This window comes from Struthio camelus, chromosome W (assembly GCF_040807025.1).
Source record: "Struthio camelus isolate bStrCam1 chromosome W, bStrCam1.hap1, whole genome shotgun sequence".
NCBI classification, from domain to species: domain Eukaryota; kingdom Metazoa; phylum Chordata; class Aves; order Struthioniformes; family Struthionidae; genus Struthio; species Struthio camelus.
The window spans coordinates 49,934,215-49,948,346 of record NC_090981.1 but is presented as its reverse complement, the minus strand read 5'-3'; the positions used below and the strand labels follow the sequence as shown (position 1 = coordinate 49,948,346).

At 39.9% G+C, this 14,132-nt stretch overlaps 1 protein-coding gene across 2 annotated transcripts; it reads left to right on the top strand.

The window, feature by feature from the left end:
- The first annotated feature begins 4,363 nt into the window (after positions 1 to 4,363).
- Positions 4,364 to 9,807, top strand: LOC104146849 (granzyme A). Of its 2 annotated transcripts, none has more exons than XM_009679089.2 (5): positions 4,364 to 4,493; positions 5,224 to 5,371; positions 7,067 to 7,205; positions 7,942 to 8,214; positions 8,998 to 9,807. In XM_009679089.2, the coding sequence occupies exons 1-5, from the start codon at positions 4,433 to 4,435 to the stop codon at positions 9,169 to 9,171; spliced, it is 795 nt and encodes a 264-aa protein (XP_009677384.1). In that variant the 5' UTR covers positions 4,364 to 4,432; the 3' UTR covers positions 9,172 to 9,807. The 2 variants fall into 2 exon arrangements, with proteins under 2 accessions (XP_009677384.1, XP_009677385.1); XM_009679090.2 differs by lacking the exon at positions 4,364 to 4,493 and adding an exon at positions 4,938 to 5,097.
- Positions 9,808 to 14,132: the final 4,325 nt, after the last annotated feature.

Sequence of the window (14,132 nt, the reverse complement as noted above, 5' to 3'; positions counted from 1 at the left end):
AATACTCTTTTCTTTTTTTTCATTTCTAAAGAGAAGAAAATGGAAATGTGTAAGAAGAATGAAACTTGCCCTCTTCTAACAAGTGAACAAACTGAAGAACAAATTCGAGGGTCACCAGAAAAGGCTACACAGAACTCCAGTGAGAGGGAAATCTTGGGAGAATGTGGTGCACAGCAGTCACTCCCAAACTGTGGACCAAGGTGCGTGGGCAGGCAGCAAATTCCCTGCAGAATTACACTGCCTAGGTAGCATTTTCTTTTGAAAGATTGATGAGGATTCACACACAAAGTTTATGAGAGCTATTGAGAATCGGCAGGAATCTGTTGTCTGATAAGTTTAGGAACACCTGACACAAAATACAAGCTATACACAGGGAGAGCCATTTTTATTTTCTTTGCAATAATTTTTGAGAGTGCAGGATTCAGATGCAGAAACCCCTAGAGTGTGCAAGTTTCAAATGCAACTAAAATATCTAAAGAATGTTCTCAAGTAAAAGATAAAAAAGACAGCAGCGGGAGAGAGATTTCTATATTGCTAACCTCTGGGTCTGTGCCTGCCTTCTGCGTGCCTTGCTGGTAAACCACTACGAAAAAATAGCATGACCTTTGTGTGAAGAACTTAGAAAGCCTGCTATCATCTTAAATATCTTGAGAAAGAATGAGAAATTTAACCCTTTCAATACATCCAGGTTTCATTTGCATTCAAGAGTTAGAGAACAGCAGCTCTCCAGATTGTGGAAGGGCATTATAGCATTAAAATGCTTATTTGTATGGCACCGAATCTTACCAGTTATAATCCAGCTGGAAACATGTGAAACCTCCACGTTTCATCTCTCAGAAAACTCTTGCAAAGCTCTTTTAGAAGAAAGCATGTGTCTTTTAGAATTGATCAGCTCATAAAAGAGCCAGGACTAGTTACCCCAAAATCACTCTCCATCCTCCAACTCATCCTTTTTCTGTGGTTATTCACACACTGGAGGTTATCTCTGCAAATCAGTGCATTGCTCCACAAGGTCCTAAAGCCATAATACGATCAAGTTTTCCATGGTTTTGCCTCTGCCCCTGTAAGCTTGCTAAGTGGGTGGCTTACAAAACTGTGTAAAACCTAGTGCTAATAAAAGACAAGACGAACAACAGCCTCACGTTCTGAACAGGCAGAAGACCTGTGTTTCCAGAGCATACTGTCTAATATTGTACTCTTTCTGTCAAATGCATGCAACTTTGTAGAAGTGACACTGATTCACTAAAATGCTTTAAGGACTCTCTGAGCTAAATAAGTCTACTTGTATTTCTAGGCTAATATATTTTTCTGTGATATCACACAGTAAAAAGGTGAAAATAAGGAAGCAGAGCAAAAACAGCTCAGGCAGAAAGGATAACAAATATCACAAGATACAGGTATCACAAAAGCAATGAGAATAAAATAGACTTTCTGATTAGAAAAGAGTGTTAAGAGCAACAAATAATATCAGTTTAAATAAGATTGAGAGTAAAATAGACAGCCTGATGGGAAAAGATTAAGATCAGTAAGTAATGTCAGGTTAAACAAGACGAAACAACTATCAGGTCTGATAGATTATATGGTCTTGCTCTGTTTCTGTGATCCCAAATCTTAGCTATACTGCAGTTCAAAAATCATCCCATGCAGTCAAAGGATCATGGTCATGGTCATCACCCTGTTCTGAGGATCTTCCACTCTCTGTTAAACACAGGATACAAGTGACAAAAAACCTTTTTTCCTGACATCTCCCAGTTAACTTAGCACCTCATCTTCTTAGTTCATCTTTGTCTCTTTTCTCCTTATGCACAGCCCCGCCTTGTCAAGCCCACCTGTGTTTTGACACAGCAGGACTGATCACACCACTCATCCAAGAATACAGAAGGAAGCAAGCCAGTGTCAGGTTCTCTGGGCAGGAGTGAGGACTGAGCAACAAGCTTAGAAAATACTCTTAGTGAAAAGATGGAGCTGTTTAAAGCAACACTCGTGCTGACGTTCTCCAGAAATACGAAGCAGTGCTGGAGAAAATTTACTCAGATCCCCTGATGTTCTGCCTGCAAAGCAGCAGATGCCAGACAAAGAAAGGAAACCTTATTTCTGAGAATAGCTGGTTTTGAAGCATATGGTATTTTGAATATCTCCCAGTTCCTAGGGAAGTGTCTTAACCCCTGGGCCATTATACCAAAGATGGATTGTTCCTCTGCCTGTGCTTTGAGAAGAACTGTGTGGCCCATGTGAGCTGGCCATGGTCTGAGCCTGCCTGGAACTACACAGAAATTAAGTGTTTCTCTGCCTGTCTCTCATCCATGTCAACACCTGTCAGCTCGGGCTGGGATGCCTCCAAGTATTTGCCGACCTGTAGTAAGCATTAGAAAAACATTTTTTTACCACTTCATGCGCCAAGGACACTTGCTATGTGCCTGCTCCACCTTCAGGACTTCTCCATGCGATCAGATGGGGGGGAAAGGGGTCACCCCCTAGGCGCACCCCACTGAGAAGTGCCTCAGGGAGCTGCAGGCAGATGGGCAGATAGGCAGGACTGGTAGATAGGCAAGGCTGCACTGCAGAGCTGCACTGTCTACCTTCATCTTCTCTGCACCGTGATATTGTTCTCTCTTGTCACAGCCCCAGGGCCCTCCCCGTGCATGTCCCATCCCCTTCCCAGCAAGTCCTGGAAATTCATCTCCCAGCCACCAAGGGAAACTCACTGGAGTGGGGTTGGGGATGGACAGCAGAGAAGGCGCCCCAGCTCTGCCCCACTGTGGTCCCAGCAGCTCTCCGATCTGCGCTGCTCTCCTGCCCTCCCTCCCCCAGCCCCTGGCGCCAGCCCTGCAGCACAACTAAGGTGCTGCCAGAGGCTCTGCCAGGTTTAAATCTGAGGTCTAAATTGGTATCCTGAATTTAGGCTCCTAAAATCACACCTCATGCTCACCTTTAGCATTGTATGAGGCAGCATTGATGAAGGAGGAGCATGCTTACTGAGGAAACAAAACCATCAGAATGACTGAGTATAAGGTAAGGGATAGAGAAGTGCTCAGCAAAGTACAGAAGAGAGCTGAAAGTGCTCTGCTGTCCCATGCTTAAGGCATGGATATGCTGATACCTAAGGAGTTACAGAAAAATATCTTTAGAAGAAAATAAGAGAACATTTAAAGATTGACAAAATATAAGTGGGTTAGAGATTATTTGTTTTTAGACAGTATCTCAGAGATTTATTTGAACTGCCTGGAAAAAAATCTAGGGATTTCTGCTAAAATTTCATTCTTTCTTTCCCAAACAGGCTTGTCTTGAAAATACAGCAGGTAAACGTATGGCGATGCATATCAAACCTCTTTTCTCTAGACATAGCACCTGCCATAGGAATATCTGAGGATGAATCATTGTAGCAATTTAAGTTTAAGCAGGGCTCAGTGAAATATAGGTTTTTGGCTCACCAGTGTTCATCCAGATTATGTCACAATGTAACAGGTGACAGACAGGAGCTTTGATATGGTAAAACTGCCTTTTAAAGAAATCATAAAGGCAGACTAACACACCTGTTTATAAGTGATAAATCTAAGAAAGGCACCTATGCCTCTTGGTGGCACTGGGTTCAGCAGAACACTGAAAAAAAGGAAGGCCAGCAGTGGTAGAAGTTGCTGACAGTCAGTGGAGATTTGCAGGTAATGACAAGAAAACTGAAGCAAAATAAAAAGCTTGATGTGACTTGGGGTGCATGGAGCTGTCACCACATCAGAGATGACAATGTCTCTGATGGGCCACAGCAGCCACAAAGAGCTCTGCTGTCTCTAAAAATAGCCCCATATTTACCTGCTTCCTATTTAAGCCAGTGGAGATCCAACTAACACGGTCAGCAGAGCCCTGGGAGTGACATATCTCGCATAAACAGGTCCCTAGCAGTTGATCCACTGAATCTCTCTGCAGGATCCCTTGACTGAATTGACCAGACAGACCTCAGTGATTATGCACAAGCTTAAACTATGGAGAGTAGAGCATGTGAGCTGGGGCTGGTTGATGTGTCACTGGACTGGTGAGACACTTGTACCCTCTAGGATCTGGAGGCCATGCAGATTACCCTGGGGTTTCTAAAATAGAACTTAACATGTGGGCAACTGAATCAAGCCTAAAATTACATGAGCTGAGCCCTACCGTGTAATCAGATACACAGTGGCTTGCAAGGTTAGGTGGCTCACCCCAGCGCTCACAAGAGGCTAATGCTACATAGAGAACTTGAAGCGGGGGAGATCCCGTCTTCACGCCACAACATAAAATGCAATTTCTCCCTAACACCTCTGATGTGAGCTATGTTGTGGGGGAGGTTTTCTTGTTTCACAATTACAAATGTCAAATAGCCTTAAGACGAGGAAAAAAACCCACATCCTTTTCATTTAGATATATATTAAACTGTGAATAGGGGAGAACCCAGACAGAAATCATGGGGGCTTTCTTCACTTTGTCCACCTCTTTTGCTGTCGTTCTCCTGGTAATTCCTGGAGGTAAGTGCCTGCCCCATTTGATCCTTGCGCTGGTAAATGGTGATGTGCAGAGTCAGAGTTAAGTAGAAATGTATTAGCATAAAGAAGATATTTGCTATTATTGTTGGAGCTCCTAGAGTTCTAATTATTAGCTCTTTTCCACTCATTGTATGTGCTTGGCCTTTTCATACAGAAAAAAAAATTCTGAATTAATTTAATTAAAGCTGCATAGAGGGCAGAGGAGTTCAGAGCAGTTATCACAATCATCATCTGATCCATCTCTCCAGAGACATACCCATGTATTAATCTGTTGCTTTTCTGTTTTTCTGAAAAACATGTTAATTTAATATGACTTATATTATATAGCCCCGTTTCCAGGGATGCATATTGCACAGAGCTTAACTGGTGGCAGGTCAGGAGGTTCTTAGTCACAATGAACACTGAGAAATTAACCATGGCAGTGAGGTTCAGGAAAAGAAATCTGTGCAAGAACAATAACAATACTCTGGTGGTTTTTTGTCAAAGTTCACACCACTAACATGATTTTCGTCCTACGGAAACGTACAGAAGTATTGCTCAGAACGCTGAGCAATATTAAGTCTACCCTGAAGACTGGCATTGTGGCGTATGTACATACTTGTGTGTCTATATACTTTATAATTACATTAACCTTTTTTTTTCTAAGAGACTTAAGTTTCTTACAGTATTCATTAGCCCTGCTGTGTGTATTGTGACTTATTTTTATTTTCAGGTTTGTGTGTGGATATCATTGGAGGAAATGAAGTAGCACCTCACTCAAGACCATTTATGGCTCTAATCAGAGAAGAAAATGGAGCAAAAATTTGCGGAGGAGCTTTGATCAAGGAAAACTGGGTGTTAACAGCTGCTCACTGTGATATGTAAGTTCTAAATCTGATTCAGAGATGCCCTTTGTGACATCCTGGCATCTCTCTTCAAGAAGGAAAGTTAATATCCCTGGTGGTTTTATGCATTTAGCATGATTATGATTATGTTCTGATTACTGTGCTTCAAGATTTATATTGACAGCTGTGATTTGGTGATTAAGAAATAATATAACAAGGCGTACTGATCTTCAGTGTTTCTGAAGAGATATTTTGCAAGCTTCTATCTGCACGCAAACACAGGCTAGCAACACTGAAGTAGTGAACTTGGGGTAAAGGTTTTTTGGGGGATAAAAGGTTTTTCTCAGTCAATTAGTACACTTGACCAAACAGAGGACTGGTCAGTCTAGCCGCTTAGAAAATAGAATTAAATTCTTGTCATTTTATTCCATGAAAGATATGCCTTTCACTGCGGAACAAGACAGCATGCAGATATAAAGCAGAAAAAATCCCCTAGCTAGATGACAGATGTTTAGAGACTCCTATTTTACAGAATAACCATATATTAGCTTGTCAGCCAGCCTTTCTTCTTTCCATTTGACTCAAGATGCAAATGGCTGTTTGGCCCAGAACACTCTTCCCCAGCAAGGTGAGATGTGAGGTTTAAATCATATGTCTCACCCGTTGTCCTCGTAAGTAAGACTGGAGCTGCTGCTGAGCCAGACCTCACACAGGCTCTGTCAAGGGCCTTTCCAGGGCCAGTGAATCACTGGACTCTACAATGTATCAATTCCTCCTGTCACCATCCAAACAGGGGATATATTGGACCTACTACAAAGAGGGCATAGGGCCCAAAAGCTGTAATATTAACACAAGGCAAAGAATGATGCTAGATGAGACCTCAGTTAAGAGAAACTACAATAAATAATTAATCTAATAATGCTCAGTCAATAGTTAGACGGAGCTTAGTAGCTGAAAGAAAAGGACTAACCGTTTCCTCAGGGTTTTGCTTGTTGCAGTAAAAGGCAATTTAAAAAAGTGCTCCTGCTCAAAGAATATCCTCCCATTCAGTTGTAGCGTACATTTTTCTCCCAGAAATAGCCACACCTGTGGTCTGATATAAAGGAGCACCTTGCTTGACCAAAGAGGGTAGACTCCCGGTTTCTATACCAGAGAGCCCCAGCAAGCACAACTCTGCCACGGTTTTAGTATCTAGTAAGTGTATGAAGCTGCAAAACAACTGAGACAAAGCAAGATAGATGTATCTCATGTAGACTCAGAAAACGGTGTTGAAAACTACATCAGGTGTTAGGGCAAAGCAATGGGATAATTTGGTCCAGTCGTGATGATTGCTGACCTAATAGTCCAGTGAGCTATTCTCCTAAGCTTCCAGCATAAATGGCAGAGGGACACACTTGGTGAGATCATTGCCATCAGCAAAACAGATGCAGCCACTTTCCATTTGGTTCCCAAATGGAACCAAAGGGGTCAGCTCAGAGTCAAGCAGCTGAGTCTTGTCCAGCTCCTGGGAAAGTGAAAATAAAACAACACAAATCTTGATTTACTGACTCAATTTGTTTAACTATTTGTGAAAACATGGTAATCTTTTATATTCTTCCAACTTACTGTTGCTCTTCAGGCATGAGGCAAGAGGATCTGTAGCAACTGGTCATTATAGCACCACATTTAACAGCAAGGAATTACAGACTTACAGCAAGTGAATCCTATTAACTATGTTGTCTTTCTTCTCAGGAAAAAAAGCCAGGTTATTCTTGGAGCTCATTCACTGGGAAAAAAAGAGAGAGAACAACAAGTTTTTCAGATTGCAAAACGAATTCCCTACCCATGCTACTCTCCTAATAATAAGGAAAACGATATAATGCTGCTGCAGGTATAGACTGACTTAGACATCACTTAAGGAGTATGCATCTTCTATGATGTACCACCTTCCCCCTCCTTGTGAGGAAGGGAGATGAGTCAAGGGACTTTCTGGAGACCCTGTTTCCTGGGTGACGTAGTCTGGTCTGCAAATCTAGCCCAACGTGAATTGGGGACTAAGGCATTCAAACTACAAATCCTGTAATGCATATCAGTGCTAGAAATATAAAAATTCTGGAGCTTGGCCAAAATATGTCTGCCTCTGCCTTTTCAGTGAAATAATAAAGATTGTTCACAGAAAGTGGCATATTTCACATATTAAATAAGCTGGCTAAAACGCTAATGTTCTGTCTGAAAAACAGTTTTAATTAAAAATGTATGATTTCTCCCATTCTCAGCTTTGCCAGCTGCAGTGATTGCTGCTATTTTGTCCTACCTAAAAAGCTCAGTTTCACTCTTTTTAGGGTGTGAATAGTATAAGATCCAGAGAAGAGAAATAGAGGTTTTTTTAGAGGTAACATTCCAGTAGACGCTGAATGGGTTTTCATGGGACACAGGACACTCATTTCCCTAATTCCATCATTCCATCCTCATTGACTAAATAAATCCTGCTACAAACAATTGAAGTATCTCACAAAAAGGATTGCAATAATCCTCCACTATCATGATGGAAAAGACCCAGTGATTAACATCGCTGGGGTCTCTATTAGTCTCATTCTCATAATAACTATTTTCCATATCTTCCACAGCTTAAAAAAAGAGCAAAACTTAATAAAGCTGTGAAAATCATTCCGTTGCCTAACTCAGATGATGATCCCAAAGATGGAACAATTTGCACAGTAGCAGGATGGGGACAAACTGCCAATAACTTGAAAAAGGCTTCTAATACACTAAGGGAAGTCAACATCACTGTCATCAACAGAAGGATCTGCAACGACTGGAAGCATTATAATGGCAGGCCTGTCATAACAGAGAATATGATATGCGCTGGGGCTAGGAGAGGAGGAAAGGACTCATGTTCTGTAAGTATATTTACTGGCTGTATCCATCTAGAGAATACTAAAAACAAAAAATAAAACACTAGCTTTTACAGTCTTCTAACTTCTGCCTATCTTCAGTTCAATAAAGAACTTAACAAATATGAGTAAATTTAGTAAAGGTTTGTTTATCAAAGCCTTAAAATCAAAGCTTCAAATTGAGAAATTCACCTTCGCAGACTTTAGATTTTGTGTTTTTATCCAGGCATGGCAGATAGTTCTTCTCTTCCTCTACAAAATGATGTTTAATAGAAAAATCTCCACAAAATAACTTACGCTTAATGGACCCATTCTCAAGCAACTAAATTGAATAGACGATCTTCTTTGATGTCAGAGAGCTTTGAAATAGGTTTTTCTGATAAAAAGCATTTTCACCGGGCACCAAGTAAAAAAAATAAAGTTGTAAGAATAACAACATTTTTAAAACATTTAAATACTGAAGTTACAAAAAAGGTGCACATTTCCAGAAACGTTCTGCCTTTCAAGAAGAAAGTTTACATTTTTTTTCATATTCAGAAACACTGTATCACTATTCCTTAGCAGTGATCTAGATTTATACCACATAACTCACACTTGAAAGATCAGTTTTAAGTCTTTTTCTTTTGGCTAGTGAAAAATGTACCTTCTAAGGAGAAAAAAAAAAAAACAAACAATACCACTGCCTACATTTTTGCTTCTTCCTTTCTCTTCTGGAGCAAGATTTAAATAAGAGAAGGATTTTTCAGCTTCGGTAAATTTCAATGAATTTTTTTTTCCCTTTTTTTCCAGGGGGATTCAGGTGGACCATTAATATGCAATAATGTGATGAGAGGCATCACTTCTTTCGGAAAGGCCAACAAGTGCGGTGCTGTTGACAGCCCTGGCATCTACACTCGACTGACAAAGCAATACCTTCAATGGATAAGAAAAACCATAGGGGGAGATATACAGATTGGATTTTGACCAGCCAGTTTCCTACTTTGCGCTTGTGTAACAAACCTTGTTTTGCAATATGCATTATAAAATAGCTTCATGATAGTGGTAAAAGAGGTATTCCCATGCTGGGCTTTAGCAGGTTTCTTTCCTTAGGGATGAAATTGCCTATGTCTGCTCTCAGAATAAGCATGATCTTAACAGGGCCAGAACAGAGCACCCTCCATCAACAGCATTTATAGTTTATACTCTTAAGCATGGAGTCATTAGACAGGTATTTGTGACTCACGCTTCTGATATTCTTGTTCTGGACGTTTAGACCGAGCTCTATACAGATGAATATTTCTGACCAAGAACCTACTCCCGCTGTTTGGTTCCTGACTGCATGTTGAGTATATACTGCATTCTCCTGTATCTATATTTCTGCAAACAACCCTGAAAGTTAATGAGGTGCCAGGTACAACTCTAGATACCTGAAAAACTCTGCAGTTTCTCTGCAGCAGAACTCCCGATTTTAGAGGTGGAGGGAACTGGTAAGCTTTAGGAAATGAAGTCTCAGCTGGATCATTTGGATAGTTGGATTTGAGACACAATAAGTATTTTCTAACTTTCATGCATTTGAAACCTCTGTCTTTCACCCTTTAATGTACTTTGCATTTAATAAAGAAATGGTAACAAAATCTACTGCCTGAAGCTGACAATTTATATGAAACACCCTGCCTGTTGCAGTGCAAGCATTCTGTATACGGTCTGTATATTGCATATACAGTAACATGTATACATGTTTTGGATGTGCTATATGTTTACAGACCGCATCAAGATCAGCAAGACTATATTGAAAAATCAGCTGAAAACCATCCTCCAGAGAAGTGACAGAAAGTGTCTCAGCTGGAGTACCAATATGATAATCCCTGTCAGTACAGCAAAAAAATATATTAATGTCATGGCTCCATTACCCTAGATTTCATTGACAGATATCAAACACCTCAAAAAGAACTTGGTTTTATTTTGTGTTGCTTTGGGTTTTTTTTGTTTTTCTTTTTTTACTTAGAAGGAGGAGTTAGCTAACAGAAAGCAGAGGATATTCAAAGGGTGGAGAAATTTGGTACGTGATTTTAATTAAAAAGCCATTGCTCAGTTCATCACGAGCAATTAAACATTACTTAAAAGCACAACACGAGATTATAACTTATTTACACATCTGTCTCCACCTGACATCTAGTTGAGATAAAATAAAAGTTTTGTCATAAGAGGAATATTGACGGGTGAGGAGGGAGAGGGTCTAAACTACAGTGATCTTTACTGAAAGTTTTGAAGCTGAAGAGCTTTTATGTTTTCTGCCTATTACAAATGTTACACAGGCAGCGTTTGCAGTATTCCTCCTCCTTACTCCTAAGGCGTAGTCTGCATGCTTGTTCTGTGACTGATGGGCTGTAAAAAGGGCCACACACAAACACAGAAGCAAAGCAGAAATAGAAAGAAGGAGTCTTAGCCAAATGCGATTGCATCAGTGCAACTGAGAGTAGAATTTGGCCCACCGACTGATACCGACACCCAAAGCGGTGACTTTGATTCTGTCTTTATACACCCAGGGAATACGTAAGCAAAGTCCAGGCATTTTCTATTCAATTTATCATGCAAACTGCCACATTCTTGCCTCAGGAAAAAGAAAATCGTTATTACTCTAATGAAATAGCTGATCTTCAAGGCAACTTTCATCCTGCTGTAGCATTTTCTTTATCTTATTTCTTCCTCTTCGCTCTGCTTCCTCCTCTTGTCTGGACATCACTGGCAGCATCCTTGTCAGTGGAAAACCCTGCTGAAAGCCTATGATCCATTTTTTTTCCATTTTGATCCAATTACTGCAGAACTTTAGAGATCAGGAAGGTGAGGATCTGACTAAGGAAAAGTCTGCAGTGCATCAAGAAATGTGAAAGGCAAAAGCAAAATATATAGCCTTCCTCCTCTAGCTTGAAATCTAGAATCTACCCCAAGCCAGCATAAAAACTTTTTTAACCTGAACGTTGTTTGGTGAATTGTGCAAAATTAGTCAGGTTCTTAGTGGAACTGAACTTAACACGATAAATGTAACATTCAAGTCTCTGTCACCTCTGCCAGTGGTGGAAATCTGTGGAAAAAGCAGTAGGAGCAAGAGCAAGGAGATGGAACAGAGCTGGGCGTTTCTCTCATCAGGAGGTCTGAACCCAATCCCAATAGAGCTCCACTACTACGGGATGGAGCCCATGCAATACTAGCATTAGCAACAGGTTAAGAAAAGCATCATGATCAGAGTGCCAGTGACACTCTGACATCTAGAATGCAACAATTTCTGCTCACTGCAAGCTTATGGGACAGCTGAACACCCTGTGAAGAGGCATAAACTACATTGCACAGGCTGAGGTAACATTTATGTACCTAGCATCAGGTGGCAGCAAAACAGGGGAGAGTCTGCTAGAGATTGTTCAGTGTGTTGTATATGCCGAAACAAAAGAATTCCCTCATTTAAATTTCTTTAAACTATTTAATTGCATAACAGTCAGATACCCACTTTGTTGTACTGGTGAGCCTAGGAACAAACATTCTCACTATGGGCAATTCAAGGTTGTTCTCTTGTAAAAATGATTTTTGTCCTAAGTTTTGGATTCCATATGAGCTGTAAAATGTTCCACCTTGAACAGAACAGTTGGCATTATGCTGTAGGTTTGGGCAACGTAAATTCTGCTTACACTTTGTGTCACCTCCGGAGACTCCGCCATTAGCAGAGACAGGCAACGAGCTAAAAATATGACATATTCTATGGGGAGGAAGTAAAGACTTCACATTTTTCCTTAGAGTTTGTAGGTTAAGACCTCTGCAGAGGCAGAATGAGGCAGCTTTGCAAGAATAATCATCTGCTTTCAGCAACTGCACACTATACTTGCAAGTATTCAGTAACACACCTGCAACGCATGAGCAGCGCAGATCCATGCTGCCCCCTCAAGTCCTCAAACTCCTATTCCAGAAAGACAGATATTAGCCATGTTAAAGAGACTGACAGTAAAGGTGCACTGCTAGAAAAGTAAGCATATCTAGAAAAAATACTTCAGTAAACGTTTAATTTGAATCCAGATTAGTCACAAGCTGAAATTCAAATATATGCTTAAATGCTTTCTTGGAATGGAGACGTGATCATAGAGCAGAGCTCCTGTTCACATGCTCACAAAAGATTCTCATTTTATTAATGGACTTTTGGCTAGTTCCGCTAAATCAGTGACTTCTCCCACTTTAAGTACCATGTTAGAATACTTGGGGGGCCAATACAGCTTGACCATTCAATAATGAATGAGCATAACTAGGTGTAAGTAGTCAGCATTCCTCAATCCAAAAACGTGTTTTCTTATTTATTCTTTTCTTATTTTCTTATTTCTTATTTTCTTATTTCTTACTTCAATAGCTAAGCATCAAACAAAATATGCTTAGCTTCATATTGACTAGCTCTTTCCCCATGACATCCTCCTATCCCACCCCATATTAAACATCTGTTTCTTTATTTGGTAAATCAAGAGCATTTAGGTAACTTCTACGGAAAGAGAGGGAATTTGGGGGAAAATCACAGAAATCTATAAGAGTAAAGAGATGAATTCTATTACTATTTTCCCTTTGAAAAGAGAAAAATATTTTTAACATTTTTTAGAAACTTTTAAAGTATGCAAAACACTGTTTTGAGTATTTAAATCAGCTTCTAAATGCTTGATAAAATCAGCTGCAATAAGCATGCTATTATTAGAGTACAGGTACTGTGTAAGTTATTTCCTATTCTCAGATATGAGCTTCTTCATAGTTGTTTCTATCTTTTCTATCTCGTTTTGCAGAAGACCACAAGAGATAACCACAGAAACTAGCAGCTTAGTAGCATATTTATTGTAAATTAACAACTTGTTAGGTACTCAGGACATCTGAGAAAACATTAGCGGTCTCAAACTTCCAGACCTAAAGTGATCATGTGATTTATGAACAGAAGATGAGGTTTTAAAAATGATGAGAACCAAAGATATGACAGTTTCACATTCATTTCCAGAGATGCTTGTGCCCCCCCTTAATGTTGCCTATCTCTTTTCAAGCATTTGATCACAACTTAATTTTCCAGCAGCTGATAATCTACTCCTCTAATCCCCCATACTTCCTTAGGTCAGTTACAGGAAATATTGCAAATATATTTCAAACAGAAAAAAAAAAAGAAATTCAAGCAATGAGTTTCTGAGCTCACAGGGCTTTTAATATACAAATTCAAGACTGAATCCCTACTCAGTGCCTCTCCATCAATGGTGAACACAAAGCTCCAGAGATGTCTGTAGATAGAGCATGCTTTGAATAGCACCACTGAGTCGCATCTGAATAGCATCTGAAGAGGAATCCTGACAGTCTTACTTAGCTGTTGACAGTGTACACGTTTTACTCAGACAAACTCCTATTAAAGTCCAAGGGGTTTGGCCCTTGAGAGCACTAAATAAAACTCACAGAGTGCCAGCTACCAAGTTTATTGACACCTAAAATTAAATTGGTACCCATATGGGATAAATGAACTAACTGTTGTGTTTCACCCAAACAGAATGCTTCTTTGGCTCTGCTCACCAGTTGATTACTTAATTATGCACAGTATCAGAATTATTACACATTTATTTATATTTTCATATATCTAACACACACAATAGATGGGTTTAAGGAAACAATTCATAATCCAGTAAAAGGCATTTTCTAATAAACACAGTTCTCATTGCTGCTATGAGAACAATAAAGAATTCCCAATAAATTATTTATCTTTAGTTAGAGTAATGTATTTAGGCTGGGTCTCAAGAAATATTTACACAGACTCTCTTTTGCACTATGATCTATGTGATGTATAGAATGATCTGGTCCCCTGGGCTGGTCTCTGCTGGTCCTAGTCCTTGAATAATTCCAGGTTACTTACATGAGGGGCATGTGTTTCCAATGGAGAGGCTAAGACGGTGTAA

What these genes read in the sequence shown, in the direction of transcription:
- LOC104146849 (XM_009679089.2), top strand. Translation starts at nt 4,433, where the DNA reads ATGGGGGCTTTCTTCACTTTGTCCACCTCTTTTGCTGTCGTTCTCCTG. An exon ending in TCTCCTGGTAATTCCTGGAG is followed by an intron (nt 4,494 to 5,223) that starts GTAAGTGCCTGC and finishes TTTTATTTTCAG; the next exon opens with GTTTGTGTGTGGATATCATT. An exon ending in ACGATATAATGCTGCTGCAG is followed by an intron (nt 7,206 to 7,941) that starts GTATAGACTGAC and finishes TATCTTCCACAG; the next exon opens with CTTAAAAAAAGAGCAAAACT.